This window comes from Chaetodon trifascialis, chromosome 12, assembly GCF_039877785.1.
Source record: "Chaetodon trifascialis isolate fChaTrf1 chromosome 12, fChaTrf1.hap1, whole genome shotgun sequence".
Lineage (NCBI taxonomy): Eukaryota > Metazoa > Chordata > Actinopteri > Chaetodontiformes > Chaetodontidae > Chaetodon > Chaetodon trifascialis.
In genome coordinates this window covers 16,399,738-16,416,291 of record NC_092067.1, presented here as the reverse complement: position 1 = coordinate 16,416,291, position 16,554 = coordinate 16,399,738, and the positions used below count along the sequence as shown (strand labels likewise).

Below are 16,554 nucleotides of genomic sequence, written 5' to 3'. Positions count from 1 at the left end.
GTCCCTCAGCTCTGCTCTGTCACCGCTGCAGCTGGGTCAGCAGAAACCCGACACCCACCAGAACAGCTTTTATTCTTCTCTGGAGAAGTCTGATGAAACAAATCAAATGAGATGTCACAAGCAGTTACCTGAATACTCCGAGAGTTAGAATAAGAAGCCAAACAATGACTAAATACTGTACATAGCATACTAGCTTCACACAAGCAGATCAAGTAGGTCTTTATTGAGGCATCATCTGGTAGATGTAGATTAGATTGGCATCGTTACATGTTGTACATACAGTAAATTACAAAATATATTATACATAATTAATGACCAAACAAGCCGAATGTAGGATAATCTTGTTATCATTGTAAAGTCATCTCTGCTACATGCATCTGAGGAAGATTTAACAGCAGATTGTGTTCCGGGAGTCTTTGTAGAAATCTGTTATTATATAATGAGACAATATATTCAAATTATTGTATTTCAGTAGTTTTCGAACTTATATAGTATACTGAATTACCAGTTTATCACATACTTCTGTATAATCAAATTCACTACAGTTCAGCATCCCAGCGAGCCGAATCGTTGTAAAGCTTGTCATGTTCAACACTTTATTAAAAAGGTGTTTCATTCAATGTCACCCATAATCAGAATTTATATAAGAAAAAGATCAGTAATATTATGTAGTGCAATATGAAGTAAGTGCAATCGTTGACTCTTTATCATGACATAAGATCGTCGTTGTTTAAATGAATAAAGAGATTAAAGCTGAAATGGTTGAGATTTAAAGCTGGCTGTGGAGTTTCTTGATGACTTCTCTCCACTTCTGGATAGGGGGGCTGCCACTGGCCACCAGCTTCCTGAGGAGGTTGCAGGGCTGCAGGTAGGGCACATCAGGGTGAGCTTGGTAGTAGTGCTCCAGCCTCTCCAGAACCTTCGCCAGCCCCACCATGCCGGCGTAGAACATGGGACCCCCACGGTGCCTGGGCCAGCCGTAGCCAAATGAATAGATGACATCGATGTCTTCGGGTCCTGCAGCTATTCCCTCCTCCAGGATGCGGAAGCCCTCATTGATCAGGACATAAATGCAGCGCTCCTGCACCTCCTGGTGGTCAATGCGTCGTGCCACCAGGCCATGTTGGGCTCGATACCCCTCCAGAAAGCTGTGCAGCCAAGGGTCAGACCTGGCAACCCGACCGCTGGGTGTGTCATACTGGTACCATCCTCGGCCTGTTTTTTGGCCAAAGCGTCCCTCCTCACAGAGCAGGTCTCCCAGGGGGCTGTACCTGTGGCCTTGGTGGACTCTAGCTGATGGCCCTGATGCCAAGCTGGGCCTCGCCAGCCCGATTGCCTTCCTGATTTTCCAGCTCACGTCGAGCCCAGAGAGGTCGGACACTCTGAACACACCCATCGCGAAACCGAACTCCTCAAGCGCTGCATCTACCAACTCAGGTGTAGCTCCCTCCTCCAGCAGGAAGAAAGCTTGTTCAAGGTACAGCTTTAGCATGCGGTTCCCCACGAAGCCATGGCAGTTGCCAACAGCGACACTGACTTTGCCAATTTTCTTTCCCAGTTGCATGGCAGTGGCCACGGCTTGAGGAGAAGACCGAGGCCCGTACACCACCTCCAGCAGCTTCATGACATGGGCCGGAGCAAAGAAGTGCATCCCGACCACCAGCTCCGGGCTGCGGGTTTGAGAGGCCAGGTGGTCAATGTCCAGCGTAGAGGTGTTGGTGAACAGGAAAGTGCCTGGTTTACAAATGGCAGACAGCTGCTGGAAGACTTTCTCCTTCAAGGCCATGTCCTCAAACACGGCCTCGATGACCAGGTCGACGTCAGCTACGGCCTGGATGTTTGGGCTGTAACGGATGCTATCGAGCACGGGAGCAACCCCGCGTTTCTTAGCCTCATGCTGCAACATGCCGGATACTGCCTGCTTTGCCTCCATCAGCTGCTTCTCCTGCATCTCCACAGCAACCACAGACACCCCCGCCTGAGCCAGGGCCACTGCTATGCCTCTCCCCATGGTGCCGAGACCTTAGAGGACACAATCAAAACGTGACTACAGAAAAAAAAAAAACACCTCAGAATCACCAGTCACAAATATCACAGATATTTCTGAGAAAAATGAAAGTATACTGAAAAAAAGCATTATTTTTGTGCACTGTGCACAACACTAGACTGTAAATAGTTTTAGCCTGGCAGCACAAAGTTTTTCCAAAGCTTGCAATTTTAATGCACAAGCTGCTGAGCTTCACATATCCAGATTGTCATACATCCAATCCTCCCTGCAGGGAAGAGTTCATCCCTTTACACTCAGCTGAACTGTAAACGAGGGCTTGGTTTCCACGGGCAACTTGAATTTGGAGATGCCGCACAGATAGTTTAAAGAGTCAAAAGGCTGAGACAAATAGAAATTAAAACCCAAAGCGCTTACCAATGACAGCTGCTTTATGGACAGGACTGGGCTTGCTTGTGTCCCAGCGGGCTCCACTGGGCATGCTCCACCTGCCAACGATTCTCTGAGCAAAGAAGTTGTACTGCAGGGCGCGGGCCTGGCCGGAGGTGAGGAGATTGTCCATCAGCTCTTTCTCCCGCTCCATGCCCTGAGTGAAAGGCAGGGTGGCAGCTGCCTGCACCGCCTGGACGCACGCAACTGGTGCTATGGCTCCGCGGGCACTCCGACGCACCTTCTGCATCGCCTCCTCAAACAGAGCATCCACATCAGACGGGCACGGACACGGAAAAGTGCTTATGCGACGAGAATCCAGCCACTGACCTGAAACAGAAACATGGGAGAAAAATGACTCCAGAGGAAGGACCTTTTTACTTGCAGTTCTCTGACTTTTGCTTCCAGTTAAAAGTTTTAAATAGGTCGGAAATATGCCTCTGGGATGACATTTCATCACAAATATGCCTGCATAATTTTATTTTCTAAACTGAAAAGTGCTTCCTACTTTCCATTAGTACCACTTTTTTCCACTTTCTCCAATTTGTCAGCCAGCACTCAGTCCGGGTGTAATTGGCCACTCGATCACTAGATGCCCCAGAAGCTTCTAAGAGCAGAGTGATTTGACAGACCATTTCCAAGATAATTGGAGGGACTCTGCCAGTGCACTGTTACAGTTCACCTTGAATAACACTGATCTGAAACGGAATGAATAGGAACAATTTGGTTCTGGGCAAAATAGTTGGCAAATTTCCAACTCTTCAGAGCAAAGGGGGGGGGTTGAATTTTTGTGATTCTCAGACCTGTGAGCACAATACCGGAGCAATTTTCCAGGTGAAATTACACGAGAACATTTAAAATTAGAGCCTAAAAGCTTTACTGCAACACAAGCCTTCTTGTTTATGGGGAGTTAAAGCTGGTAACGATGAGAGTGAAGAAGAAGAAGAAGAAGAAGAAGAAGAAGAAGGCCACTCTGCTTCAACCTTGTTAAAAGCATCTTAATTCTCATTCCTGTCTCCTCTGACATGATTACATGAGACACTAGTCAGAATCCTTCGGAGTGCCGCTGAATTACTCTCAGCCGTGGGTCTGGGCCAGAAACTGGGTCACCATGGCAAAGCTTAAAGGGACAGCAGCCACATCTGATCACTTATCTCCACTTAGTCCTGCGACTAACAATTTTGCGTAATACAATTAAGTCTGCATCAGTATATAACAGAGGAAGAATGATGACGAAGGTCATATCAGGTCAGTTAGATGTACATCCTGTCCGCACTGACATGCCAACGAGATGCTGTGTGGCAATGCAATGTGATTCCAATGTACTTTCAGAGGGCATTATTGCAGCGGTTAATCTGTAAATGGTGGGGCTGTGTCACTGGATTTGTTGTGCAGAGTGTAGAAAGCCTGCTCGTCCTGACAGATGTAGCGGGCAGATGTTGCAACTACTGGGGCAAAAAAAAGGTTAATCTCGTCACCAGCAGAGACTTGGATCTGTGCATGTGTGCGTGTGTGTGTGTGTGCATGTGTGCGTGTGTGTGTGTGTGTGTGTGTGTGTGTGTGTGTGTGTGTGTGTGTGTGTGTGTGTGTGTGTGTGTGTGTGTGTGTATGAGCCCACAAGTGCATCAATTGGAGTGCACACGCTGCTTTTTGCCTAACAATATACCCATGTGCCAGTTTTAAGGCTGTTTAATGCTTTTATGTTTGCATCTCTGGACGTGACAGACTAAATCTATTCTGCGGCGGTTGACTCACCAGCCGTGCATCTCAATGTCACAAACATTCACACTCGGTTTGTATATTTAGACACACATTCAATTTAACACCCCTGCTAATCAACTCAAGACTGGAGTATCTGTCAGAATCTCCACAGATTTCTGTCCTATCTCCTCAAATCTCCCATCTTGTATGCTGTTGGCTTCTCTGTCTGACTCACTCTAAGCCTCAGCTTTACTAACAACACTCACTTTCTCACCCACTCAAAGTCATCTTGGCAGTGTTGTGTGGAAGAAAGCATTAGTAAAGAGCGCGAGGCTGCATTCATATTTTGATTGTACAATGATGTTTCACATGCAATCCTGGAGACTTGCCGTTGACATTTTGCACAGATGCAGAGCGACTGTTTGCTAAAGGTGCACTATTAGGCTATCTGACAGGTTTCTATTAACAGAAATTTCTCAGAAATGAGCTGTCACTGTCAAGTAAGCTAGCAGCAAACAGTACACTACAGTCATGAAAACATGCTCTCCAGTACGTTTCAGGCAAAAGAATGAACAACCAGGGCTGTGCTCATCCACGTGCTCTGACAATGTTAACACACACAACCACACAGCAGAGTGGGTGATGTGTGTATTAGTTCACAATTCCAGAGGGTTAAAACATTCTTAAAAGCTTAAAAGCTTAAAAGAATAGTTTGACATGTTGGGAAATGTGCTTATTCACTTTGTTGCAGAGTTAGATGAGGATTTTGATACTGCTCTCAGAGAGAGTAGCAGCAGAGCCAAGCAAGCTGCTTCCCACTGCCTTCTCTATACTAAGCTAAGCTATGCTAAGCTAATCATCTGCTGCTGGTACTGTAGCTTTTAGCATGGCAGTGGCATTATCTTCTCATTTAACTCTCAACAAGAATGCATGTGCACATTTCCCAAAATGTTGAAATATTCCTCCAAAATAAAATAAAACGTAAATAACCTCTTCATGAGAGCAGCAGTGAAAAAAATAACGCATGTCAGAAAAATGCACAATAAATCAATCTTACGGTTTATTTTTCAGCCGAGCCGACTCATGTTGCCCGTTAGCATTATCACCATAGAACAATGGGTTACCCTTTACACAGACTGAGCAATCAGTCCTCGTAAACTGCAGGGACATGGCACACTTTCACAATCCATTCAGAGGGTAAATGAGTCTGACTGACAAGCACGAGGAAATCCTCATCCTCCTAAATGACTGGCGAAGGCCCATTATTAATATTCTAGGAAAGTTTGTCCCTTTTCGCCCTTCTGAATAATACAGCAAAAGCAGTGAAGACATCAGAGCACATCTGACAGAGCCATGAAACATTTATGGCTTCTGTGGTGGAGGATCTGCCTTCCGTGTTTTCTGCTTCCTTTGACTTCCACAACCTGCATGTCGACACTTCTTGATGTCGGACTCGCCCAAAATAACTGCTCTGGGAGGAATTTTCTACCAAATAAATTTTTAAACCAATGAAGAGTGAGTTGATTTTATACCAGTGGGTACCTTGTGGTGTTTTTGTTTTTTTTTTTTGTTTTGTTTTTTAGTGTCTCACCTGTAACACTCAGGGCAAACTTCACAGCTGTGTCCACACTGTTGTGATCAGTCACCTGATCCACTATTCCAAGTTGCAGTGCCTCAGCCGCAGTCACATGGCGGCCTGTGGGAGACACAAAGGGCATCAAAAGGTCTACATGACACTTCCCAATTAGTAGATGGGGAATAACGAGCCTTTCTGGTGGTTAAGACGAATACAGTATAACTGCAAAGACTCCTGCTTGATTCTGACATCAAATAAAATAGTACAAAAATAGCCTTAAAAAGATGAAGAATTACAGTTAATCTAAATTAAATTAAGAACATTTCAGATAACCTGAGCAGAGCAGTGAATCACAGGAAAAGGCTCCTCTTGCAGTGAGCATGGTTAAAGTAAACACCTGCTGACCTCTGCTGGTCCTCAGTGTAAACTACCAATCTCTTTCTTGTTTACAGGGCTGATGTGCAATCAACATCTCAGCCAGGGCAATCTTAATAATTGGTTTTCAAAACAATAATATGCAGGGACATCTGCATGTTGTGCTAAACACAACCCTGCAAGAAAACAGATTTCTTCATATTTACTGATACTTCCCTGTATCTGGTCTGGTACTTGAAGACTGTCTAAATGTCTATTATGAACTCTGTAATAGTCAAGCAAGGTTAACCTGTTTTTGCTACCTGTGGTGATGAGGTTTAAGGCAGCTGGGACCCCGATGAGCCTTGGCAGACGTTGGGATCCCCCTGCACCTGGCAGCAGACCCAGATGCACCTCTGGAAGCCCCAGTCTGGCCTGAAAGGCCACAAAAGCATTAAGTTTGATGAGTGGAAGGTGCTGAACAGTGTGGGATTACATAGTGACAATATGTGACAATATTGACATAGTGATTGTTACATAGAAGTGTGAAAAATCTCAAAAATGTGGTGGTCAAGCAAGGCTGTGTTTTTCTTAATGGAGCAAACAATGAACTGCTTCCAATGACTGCAACTCAACAACAATTCAATGAAGGGTCACTGTGGAACATGTAAGACAACGCTGTCAGTTAGACAGTGATGCAGCTCGACATTGACATTCGGGAGACGCTGACAGAGAGAGACAGAGAGAGATCTGAAGCATGAACTAACCTTAGAGTGTGCAATTCGATAATGACAGCCAAGGGCCACCTCAAGGCCTCCGCCTAAAGCGATGCCCTCTATGGCTGCCACCACCGGCTTGTTTGAAGCCTCGATAGCGTGGATCATAGGTACCAGTGGAGGCCCCGACATATGTGTCTTAAACTCCTTGATGTCTGCTCCTGTTATAAAAAAATTTACGTCACGATATTACTGGGAGGTTAAGTTTTGATTAAAACTTCAGCCTTGCTGAGGAGCAGAGGGACTCGTTTATTGTACTGAGCAGAAGATATCAAGGGAACAGTGTGTGATGTGGGAACAAATGCAATGCACCCCCACCCATTTATGCCTTTTGTAACGGCTAATTTGGAGTTTTGCCACCATTGTGAAGTTGCAGGAAATAGAAAAAGACAAAAAAAAACAAAAAAAAAACATCCATACCCCCACAGAATACTCCATTCTGGCCACAGATGACGATAGACTTCACCGTTTGGTCACCGAGAGCTCTCTTAACCGAGTCAACGATGCCCTGCCTCACCGCCGCACTGTGTGAAAAAATGAGACAGATTTTCACGTGACATTGATTTTACAAATGTAATGTACAAAACTTAACCCTTCAGTACAGATCTTATTCCCACATCTAAGGATAATATTTAGATATGACAGAAAAATATACTCTACACAATATAAACAAGACTTATTTTACTGTATCATTCCCTTTGTGACTTTCTGGACATGGTGAAATCATGCTTACTCTCTACGCTTCCACCCTTGAATGACACGCAATCAAATGTGATCAATTCTTAAATGAAAAGGTTGTGAAAAAGTGCATGGAGGAATCTTAAATTCAGCGGATGTGCATTATTCAGAGCATACATACATTAAATATGGAATACATTTCTGTAAAATGGTGGTGAAGCAGAGAAGCGGACAGGATGAATCGGCCCTTCCCCATTGAGGTGCTCTTGAGCAAGGCTTTCAACCCCTAACTGCTCCAGCAGAGCTGCTCATTGACCAGCAGGTCAGGACTTGTTTGTATGTGTGATACCACAGTATTATAAGTACACAATTATTATCAGCAAATTGTACTTAAAGTGGTCGATCTTACAGTATTCATTGCGTCATAAGGACAAACCAGCCGGAACTACTTTATGGAGTGTTGATATACAACAATGCATCATATCATCAAGGTTTTATGAGGTATTATGTAAAATCCTAATCTTTCAAGTAAGATAGCAGATGATCATGAACCAGATAAATGTAGTGGAGTAAAAAGTACGATACTTCTCTCTGAAATACAGAGTAAAAGTATAAAGTAGTGTAACGTGCAAAGTACGAGTAACTCAATATTATACTTAGTATACAGTACTTGGGTAAATGTGCTATCAATCAATCAATCAAACTTTATTTCTATAGCACCTTTCATACATAAAAATGCAGCACAAGGTGCTTAACAAAAGATAAAAACATAACGTAGCAATATAAAAGCAACTACCCCTCCCAACACACCCGCAGACATACGTCATGCACACACCCACCCGCACACAACCACACACATACACATAACCACACACACCCACCCCAACGAAAATGGCAGGGCACTGAGGCATCATGAGAAGAAAAAACCACCTACGGGGAGCTCATCCGCACTGCAAAGGATCACCGGCCGTGGCCACAGGGAGCGCCGCCACAACGGAGACCCCCAACCCAGACAAACCGGGTTGGACTCCACACGCAGTGCAGAGCCCCCCAGTCCTCTGCGCCTGAGGGATCCCCAGGACGACGCCCCGGCGGGCAGACCAGACACCCGTCCCAGTGCGGAGGCCCCCCATGAGGAAGCACTGGAGCTAAAACTAAAAGACAATAGAATTAAATGACCTAGAACCTAAAAGACAATAAAATAAAGGACCTAAAACCTAAAATTGAATAAAATAAAAGGACCTAAGAGCTAAAAGACAAAGTACTGAGATAAAACATGTCTAAGTTAAAAGAGTATAAGAAATCAATTGAAAGCTAAACTAAAAAGGTGAGTCTTGAGCCTTCTTTTAAAAATATCAAGAGTCTCTGCAGTCCTGATGCACTCTGGCAGGCTGTTCCAAAGCTTCGGACCATCATGGCTGAATGCTGCTTCCCCGTGGGCTTTGGTCCGAACCCTTGGAACAATCAAAAGGCCGGTGCCAGAGGACCTCAGGATCCGCGAGGGCTGGTATGATAAAAACAGGTCAGATAAATAAGATGGCCCAAGACCGTTAAGACACTTAAAAACTAATAAAAGCACCTTAAAGTCGATCCTGAAACACACGGGGAGCCAATGCAGCGATTGTAAAACCGGTGTAATGTGCTCCCGCCCTCTGGTCCTCGTCAGCACACGTGCGGCTGAGTTCTGTAGTAATTGTAAGTTATAGATAGTCTTTTTGGGAAGACCAGAGAGCAGGGCATTACAATAATCTAGACGGCAGGAGATAAAAGCATGCATCAGCACCTCCGTGTTAGCCTGAGAGAGAAACGGGTGGACTCTGGCTATATTTTTAAGATGGTAAAAACCAATCTTTGTTATATTTTTAATATGAGGAATAAAACTAAGCCCAGAGTCTAAAATGACGCCCAGGTTCTTAACAGTTGCTAGTGTCAAAGTCCTTTCCTCTGACGCCACCCTCTGGCAAAATATATAAGCGTTTTAAAAGCTTGCACTGACAAATCAAGTTATTCTTTTTGCGCACAACCTCACTTTTTTTTTGCACCTTTTCTTGTGCAGCGTTATGATAGCCAATGCACCTCCAACGCTTCCATAACAGACTCCTCACACAAAGGTGTGCAGTACATTATGCTTCGACGAGATATATAAAAGAAACAAACAAAAATCAAGATCAGCTCACCTGAGAGCGTTGACGGGCGGATTCTGGAGAGTAATCAAGCCAACGGATCCCGAAATACGAGAATACTGAGCCATGGAGCCTGTCGACCGAACGCCACAATCAATCGCACTTGTTTTTGCAGTGCACACTGAACTTTGTAACTTCACTTAGAGTGCAAAGACTACATCACCTTTAACCCACTTTTTACACCACAAACCATGAATATTTACAGAGGGTCTTCTTCGTCGTCCCCGGTTCTGCTTCTACTTGACACTTGGTAAAAACCCGTCTGTGCATTACTGGCCCCATGTGGCCGGGAGCCGATTAGAAAATTAAAATGTGCCTATTTATTTTTTATTAAAATGCCAATAAATTCGCTATCTATATGTAAGATTAAATCAGCAATCAATAATGTGATATCTTTCGATTCAAATAAAATATAACCTCAAATCTATCGATATGCGGGGTGTGACGTCACTACAGTTGTTGGTGAACGTGGTTAACCGTTAAAGGTGGCAGCTGCAGTTAAAAACGTCACTGAAGAAGAAGATGGACCAGCGGCTGATAGCCATTGTTTCTCTGCGCATCTTTCACTGACAACCAAGAGGGGAAGCCGGGTGCTGGCTCACACAGTGAGGAATATGCGCTCACTTATTGGATTAATCGCTGTTATTGTTGCAGCGAGCTTTTACCTGTATTCACTGTCGCTGTACCTTCCTGCGGGACCACGACGTCCTCATCCTACTGCCGAAGGAAAACATGTGGAAACAGCCGAGTCCGAGCAGCCCACTGACAGCTCTGAAGAACCCAGCAGGTGACTGACGATAGTGTTATTAGCTTTAAGACAGAGGGGACCACGTCTTTTTGTTTATGTCATAATCCCCCCAATATTTACAGAGTTGTTGACGTCGTATGCTACTGTAACGTTACTGTAACTAACGCTAGCTAATGTTAGCATGCTCCCACCTCGCCCATTGTCTCCTTCATACAAACTCTATAAACACAAGCAGGAGTCACTGGAGTTAGCGATAAGCTAACTAGCTTAATTCATAATGTCGTGGGGTAGCATTAGACGTTCAGAAAAGCTCTTTTTATTAGCTAGTGTTTTACACAATTGTGTAAATTCATGTTAACATAAATGGAGTCATGGGTGAACATTTTAGATACTCTAAATTGTAAAAAAAAAAAAAAAAAAAAAAAAAAAAGGTTAGTAAAACCGACTGTGAACATCACAATTTGAGGCCAAAGTTATAACCTCAGTTCTCATACTTGCCAGTAAAAGCAAAAAGGTCAAAATTTTTCATCAGGTCCAAAACAATTTACAATCACATGGGAACTTGGGAGTGATTAACTAGTATTCCGCTCTAAAAAATTCCATATATTATTGAGTGATTATCTGTCCGCAAATTAATTAATTTATAAATAAACTAGGTTTCTCGCCAATAAACAATTATGATCTAAGTAAATATTCCAGAAATGCTTTTAAACTCCAGATATCATCATGTTTTTACCAGTACAAAATGCAGACCTTTGATTTTTGATTTAGTATTTGTTAATGACTGAAATGTTTTGATGGCATTTCATGTCCTCTGTCCACATTTCCCAACCCTTTGTGTTCATGGATGACTAACTTGAACTTGGATGGTCTCGCAGGTTGAAGTTCCCATCAGACTTGGAGGAGCTGAGGGAACTGGCTGAACTCCTGCAGTTTTACAAGACAGAGCACACTGGATATGTCCTGCTACTCTTCTGCAGTGCATATCTTTACAAGCAGTCCTTTGCCATTCCTGGATCCTCATTCCTGGTAAGGTAAAAATAGTCTCAGAAGTTCTCTGTACTGATGCTGGCAGACATTGTGAAAAAGGCAAAAACAGCAGACACTGACATTTGTTATGTTAGGTGTGTTAAAAAAATGATTAAAGCAGTTCATTTGGTCTTTATGGGTAAGAATTTGTCACACCATTTTTTACATATTTGACAGAAAAATATGACACATGCGTTTAAAATAGCCTGAAAACTGTCATGTCTGGTAGGTGTGAAAGAAATTAGGCTTGCATTTGAGCTGCATGTCACGTGCAGCTTGGATCTCATCTTTAAAGCCAGAAGCCTAGAATAAAACTGTTCAGCTAAAACAGCAGAGAGATGTCAGACTTGCCTGTGTGTGTCAGCCATGCTGGACTTCTGTGACAGTTTTTCTTCCCCATTTACATTAATGCAATCTGCACAGTTAAGTGTGCAGAACAGAGGCCTCAACCACACACCACAGGCTGGTTTAAGTGACCTCTCACACTTAAACCCACAGTTAGATCACCGTATTTCTCTCTTTTCACAAGAACACATAGAGTAGATCTGTATGTCAGAGCTCATCATTACACACACATATTAATGATGTCTAGTAACCCGGGCCTTCTCCACTTGTTATTGTGCAGAACATTCTAGCAGGAGCTATATTTGGACCATATGAAGGACTGCTGCTTGCCTGTGTGCTCACAACTGTGGGCTCCACCATGTGCTACCTCCTGTCCCGGGTCTTTGGAAAACACTACATCGTCAACCTCTTCCCTGATAAAGTCTCCTTGCTACAGAGGAAGGTACATTTGTGACAAAATGTAAACAATCCTTCAAGGCAACAAATATTGAAACTATTAGTACAAGCTTGTAAAGCATAGATGCACCAAATTTCAACAAGTAACTGCTCCTCAAGGTTTGTACATCTTTTACATGGAGAGAAAAGGATCTGCACAGCGCTGACACTGAATATAAATGTACATCTTTAGTTTGCTTATACATGATTCTTACAATGTGCTTAAAACGCTCAAGTACAACCTGGATTCCAAAAACGTTGGAACGCTGTGTAAAATAGATGAAACAGAATGTGACAGTTTGCAAATCTTTTTTGACGTTTACCCAGTTGAGTACATTTAATGTAACTCATCATCGCAGAGGTTAGTGTGATATATGTGTTCAGTTATTTAGTATGGCTCTTAAAGGATGTTAAAAAAATTGAAATGGCCCTTTATAGGAAATAGGTTCCCCACCCCTGATTTAGTGGGTAATATATATTTTCTTGTTTCACGTGGCTCTTTTTTATTATGGTATCAGAAAGCAATGTGACATGATATTGACACCTAAAAAATCGACTGTCCCTTCATAGATTGTAACATCTCTTCTCACATCTCACCTTTATCTCCCAGGTTGAGGACAACAAGGACTGTTTGTTCTTCTTTCTGCTCTTCCTGAGATTCTTTCCCATGACTCCCAACTGGTTTCTGAACATGTCTGCCCCGATTGTCAACATCCCCATCACCTTCTTCTTCTGCTCAGTCTTCATTGGTAAGCACACCTGGAGCACCTGACTGACGGCTTGTTAGCGCTGTCAGTAAATGATGTGAAGACACACTCTCCATCCAGTGTATCATGTACTCAGGAAGCCCACAGTCTGAAAAACCTCTCATACATAGTTCCCAGAAAACTGGGATAACCTGTCAGGCACCACTAGTGATTTTCACTATTCACACATGCAGCTTCACACAGGGACATTTCCATCTTGCGCCTTTTCACGCATGCTGGAATACATGGGGAAAGGGAAGGTCCAGCAGATGGTGGTACTGCTTTCATTCATAACACAGCCATGCCAGCATTTTCCCTGAAATGTTACTTGGCCTTGAGTGGGTAAATTGTTGACACGGATTTCCCTAAATGTGGATTCTTGCTCCTCTTGACACATGACTCCAAACAAAAATACCAGAGACAACACTGCAGTAAACCTTCTTATAATGCTGCACTTTTGTTCTTGATCTGCTTTTGTAGGCCTCCTGCCGTACAACTTCATCTGTGTCCAGACAGGTGTCATGCTGTCAGAGGTGTCTTCGCTGGATGACTTGTTCTCCTGGGAGCGGCTGCTGCAGCTGCTGGCCATCGCCTGCATGGCTCTGCTGCCCGGCGCCCTCATCCGCCACTTCAGTCAGAGGCGTCTCAAACTGGATGTCCAGTCGCAGAACGGGTTCGTCGTGGATAAGAAGGTCCAGTGATTTGTTTCCTGCTTTAATGCCGTCTGTGTGGTGACTCTTCAGGAGAACTTTGTGCACACACAGGTGAAAAGCTTTCTTTTTATCTGGAGTGCTTGACCACTCTGGAGCCATCTGGAGATGGAGAGGGATTTCAGCTTGTGGGACAATGAAACTGGCGCAGTGGGAACTAAAGCCAAGTGTTACTAAATGTCAGTGTTTTGTGCCACATATGTGGGCACAGCACACACACTGTATGTATATAGATTTATGAATGTACAGTAATCGAATGGAGAGAGGGAAGGATTTTAAGGAAACTTTGCTTTTACACTGTTGTAATACAGTAATAGTACTGCTTCAATGTAAACAGCTGATGTTTTAAGTGCCTGTCATGCAGTCAAACTTCTACCTCCAACATGGACATGTGGAAAAGTTAATGCAACAGCCTTCCATGTTTGTAGTGGCTGAACGGTTCAGATGATTGTTTTTGGGGTTTGTGTGAATTCTTTTATTTGAAACGGAAATACAGATCGTGTTTGCAGCATATATTATACACGTATTTTTCTTGTCTTACAATCACATTTTGCAGTTTCTCTACAAATTGTAATAGAGTGTATCGGACAATTTGTACCTTTTCAACTCTGTTTGAACTCAAAGTTTTTCAAATTCCAGACTCCAGAGACCAGGATATGTGCCGTGTTCAAGAGTCATTTTGACTAACCAATGGCATCAGGACTTTTGTGACTGAACGTGTGTCTCTGTGTCATTATGTCTAATCAGCTGGATTCTAATCAGTGAATGTGAAGTTAAGTCAGGCAGTTATATTGAACCTTAATATTGCTTTGAAATCCCCTTTGCTGCCTCTTTCCATGGTCCATGTGTGTGTGCTTGTGCTGTATTAGTCCAGCTTTTGCTTTCTTCAAAGATGGAAGTTCTTTAAAGTATAATGCAATTCACAGCTTGGTTGGTACAATTGTGGTATGTCATATCACAAAATGACCTGGAGGTGAAAAAACAACAGTAAACGTGAAAAACAGCATCTTTTTTTTCCCCAAATATTCTTTATTGCTCAGATCCAGGTTGCTCAGCAATACAGTTCACTCACAACTCAAAACAACAGCATGGCTGTTACCAGAAAGGCATGGATCCATGAGATGTACTAAAAATGGATCATATGTCTGTCCAGCGCACAGTCACCGATTACCTTGAGGTGTTTACCTTGAGGACCGTTTGGCCCGTGGGAAATGTAGGACTTGAGGGTTGTGACCTACTGAGGAAACAAAAGGAATCTCCTAAATGGTGAAATGCAGTTAAGAAATGGATCCATGTAAAACCACTACTGAGAGTCTAGTGCTATATGAAGTGTAGTACATAACTGGATCGCCTACAACAGTCTCATGCAATGCTTTGTGTTTTCTCATTTAACAACAAGACAGGACAAAAAACACTGCTGTGGTTCTGCATACATCTGACCCAACTTTACTAAATCCTTCCTCAGATAATCCACCGTGTTTGGATGGTTGTTGAATGCCCTCTTTTCTGTTCAGTCCCAAAGGCAGAACAAGTTTCATCAGCTTTTGTTTAATCGGACCTGGATACTCTGTCAACCCTCCTTGCTTGCATGTCACAGATTCATTTATTTTGCCATTCTGATTCCCAAATCTGTTCAAAATCCTAGCTAGGATATTTTTTCAACCACAATTTAACAGCTAGTATTACTGGTAGTGATCTAAAAGGAATGAATATTAAAACAAAGAATCCCAGCTAATGCTCCAGACTACATTATTAAATCAGTGTAAATGACGAGAAAACCAGATCAACAGAAAACAAACAAAAAAAAAAAAAGCCTAAGCTATCCAACCACCATGTGATATGACTAACAACACAGTACACCCTCAGTGATGTGTGTAATTGTGGTTTTCTGGTACTGAATATTAATGTCTAGCAACACCCCACAAAACCTAGAAACACCAATCCTTGGAAGTAAAATAAAAAGGTTACTATCATCTTGACAGGTTTCAGCCTCAGACTGCGGCCGGCTTGCGGGTGTCTCAGCGGCACGTGACGCTCTGCTGAGGGCACCCCGGCGAAGCCGAGCCGGAGCCGGAGGGAAACCTGCGCTTGCTGTGTAAAGAGCCAAAAACACAAGAGAGACAGAGGCCTGAGGAGTCCTCTGCGATGCAAGAAAAGAGCCTCAACTTCAAAACTGCTCTAAAAAGCTACTCCTGACAGACAAACAAACCACGAGTGACAAACTACCATTTCCAGTGCTACTGTGAAAAGCCATTTTTCTCCACGACATACCCTACTACAGTGAAGAAGACCACCACAGGAGTCATGCGCTCGAGTAGAAGCACCGTACTGCATTTCATGTGGGTAAGGTCCGGGTATTTCAACAAGGTCTGGTGAGCTATCATCATCAGTATGAGGTACTGTACCGGCTGTGGGGAGGCTTGCTGAACCAGCCTCAGGCATTGTGTGAGTTTTGATAGACCTTTTATGTTTTATTTTAGCACTGCTAGTCTGTGTTCACTGGGACAAAAAAAAAGAAAGAAAGATCCACCTCATCTGATGACAAAAGTCTGCCCTCCAAAAAGTCAAAACAAAATCAGCTCTTGACAGTTAAAAGAAGTCCAAAGACAAACACTAACTTTCACTATACCATTCATTTATTTAATTCTTTTTGCCCTACATCTGTTTTAGTAACTAAAGTCAGCCTTGGATTCTGAGAGGTAATTCTGAAATGTACAGCACAACAACAAAAACAATTCTGTAGATTGACGAGAAAACCATTTAGAGGTCAGTTTTGACGGAAGCTGTGACGCTCTAAACCCCTCTCATCTCTCACAACGCAGGTGCAGACTGGTAAGTG

The 16,554-nt window shown here is 43.3% G+C and overlaps 2 protein-coding genes across 2 annotated transcripts; one reads left to right on the top strand and one right to left on the bottom strand.

The window, feature by feature from the left end:
- Positions 1-188: 188 nt before the first annotated feature.
- On the bottom strand, positions 189-10,664 carry ehhadh (enoyl-CoA, hydratase/3-hydroxyacyl CoA dehydrogenase). Its single transcript, XM_070975514.1, has 8 exons — positions 10,368-10,664; positions 9,697-9,775; positions 7,262-7,365; positions 6,833-7,002; positions 6,389-6,500; positions 5,727-5,831; positions 2,423-2,764; positions 189-2,022 (listed from the first exon to the last, which is right to left on the bottom strand). The coding sequence occupies exons 2-8, from the start codon at positions 9,768-9,770 to the stop codon at positions 770-772; spliced, it is 2,160 nt and encodes a 719-aa protein (XP_070831615.1). The 5' UTR covers positions 9,771-9,775; positions 10,368-10,664; the 3' UTR covers positions 189-769.
- On the top strand, positions 10,164-14,772 carry tmem41aa (transmembrane protein 41aa). Its single transcript, XM_070975517.1, has 5 exons — positions 10,164-10,489; positions 11,329-11,479; positions 12,105-12,266; positions 12,870-13,008; positions 13,486-14,772. The coding sequence occupies exons 1-5, from the start codon at positions 10,317-10,319 to the stop codon at positions 13,704-13,706; spliced, it is 846 nt and encodes a 281-aa protein (XP_070831618.1). The 5' UTR covers positions 10,164-10,316; the 3' UTR covers positions 13,707-14,772.
- The last annotated feature ends 1,782 nt before the right edge of the window (positions 14,773-16,554 follow it).

Bases quoted from the DNA above. Each gene is read 5' to 3' on its own strand.
- ehhadh (XM_070975514.1), bottom strand. From the start codon at position 9,770: ATGGCTCAGTATTCTCGTATTTCGGGATCCGTTGGCTTGATTACTCTC. The intron at 7,366-9,696 runs GTGAGCTGATCT...TTTTTCACACAG, and splicing joins CCGCCCGTCAACGCTCTCAG to TGCGGCGGTGAGGCAGGGCA. The intron at 2,765-5,726 runs GTGAGACACTAA...TTTCTGTTTCAG, and splicing joins GTTTGCCCTGAGTGTTACAG to GTCAGTGGCTGGATTCTCGT.
- tmem41aa (XM_070975517.1), top strand. From the start codon at position 10,317: ATGCGCTCACTTATTGGATTAATCGCTGTTATTGTTGCAGCGAGCTTT. The intron at 11,480-12,104 runs GTAAGGTAAAAA...GTTATTGTGCAG, and splicing joins TTCCTGGATCCTCATTCCTG to AACATTCTAGCAGGAGCTAT. The intron at 12,267-12,869 runs GTACATTTGTGA...TTTATCTCCCAG, and splicing joins TCTCCTTGCTACAGAGGAAG to GTTGAGGACAACAAGGACTG.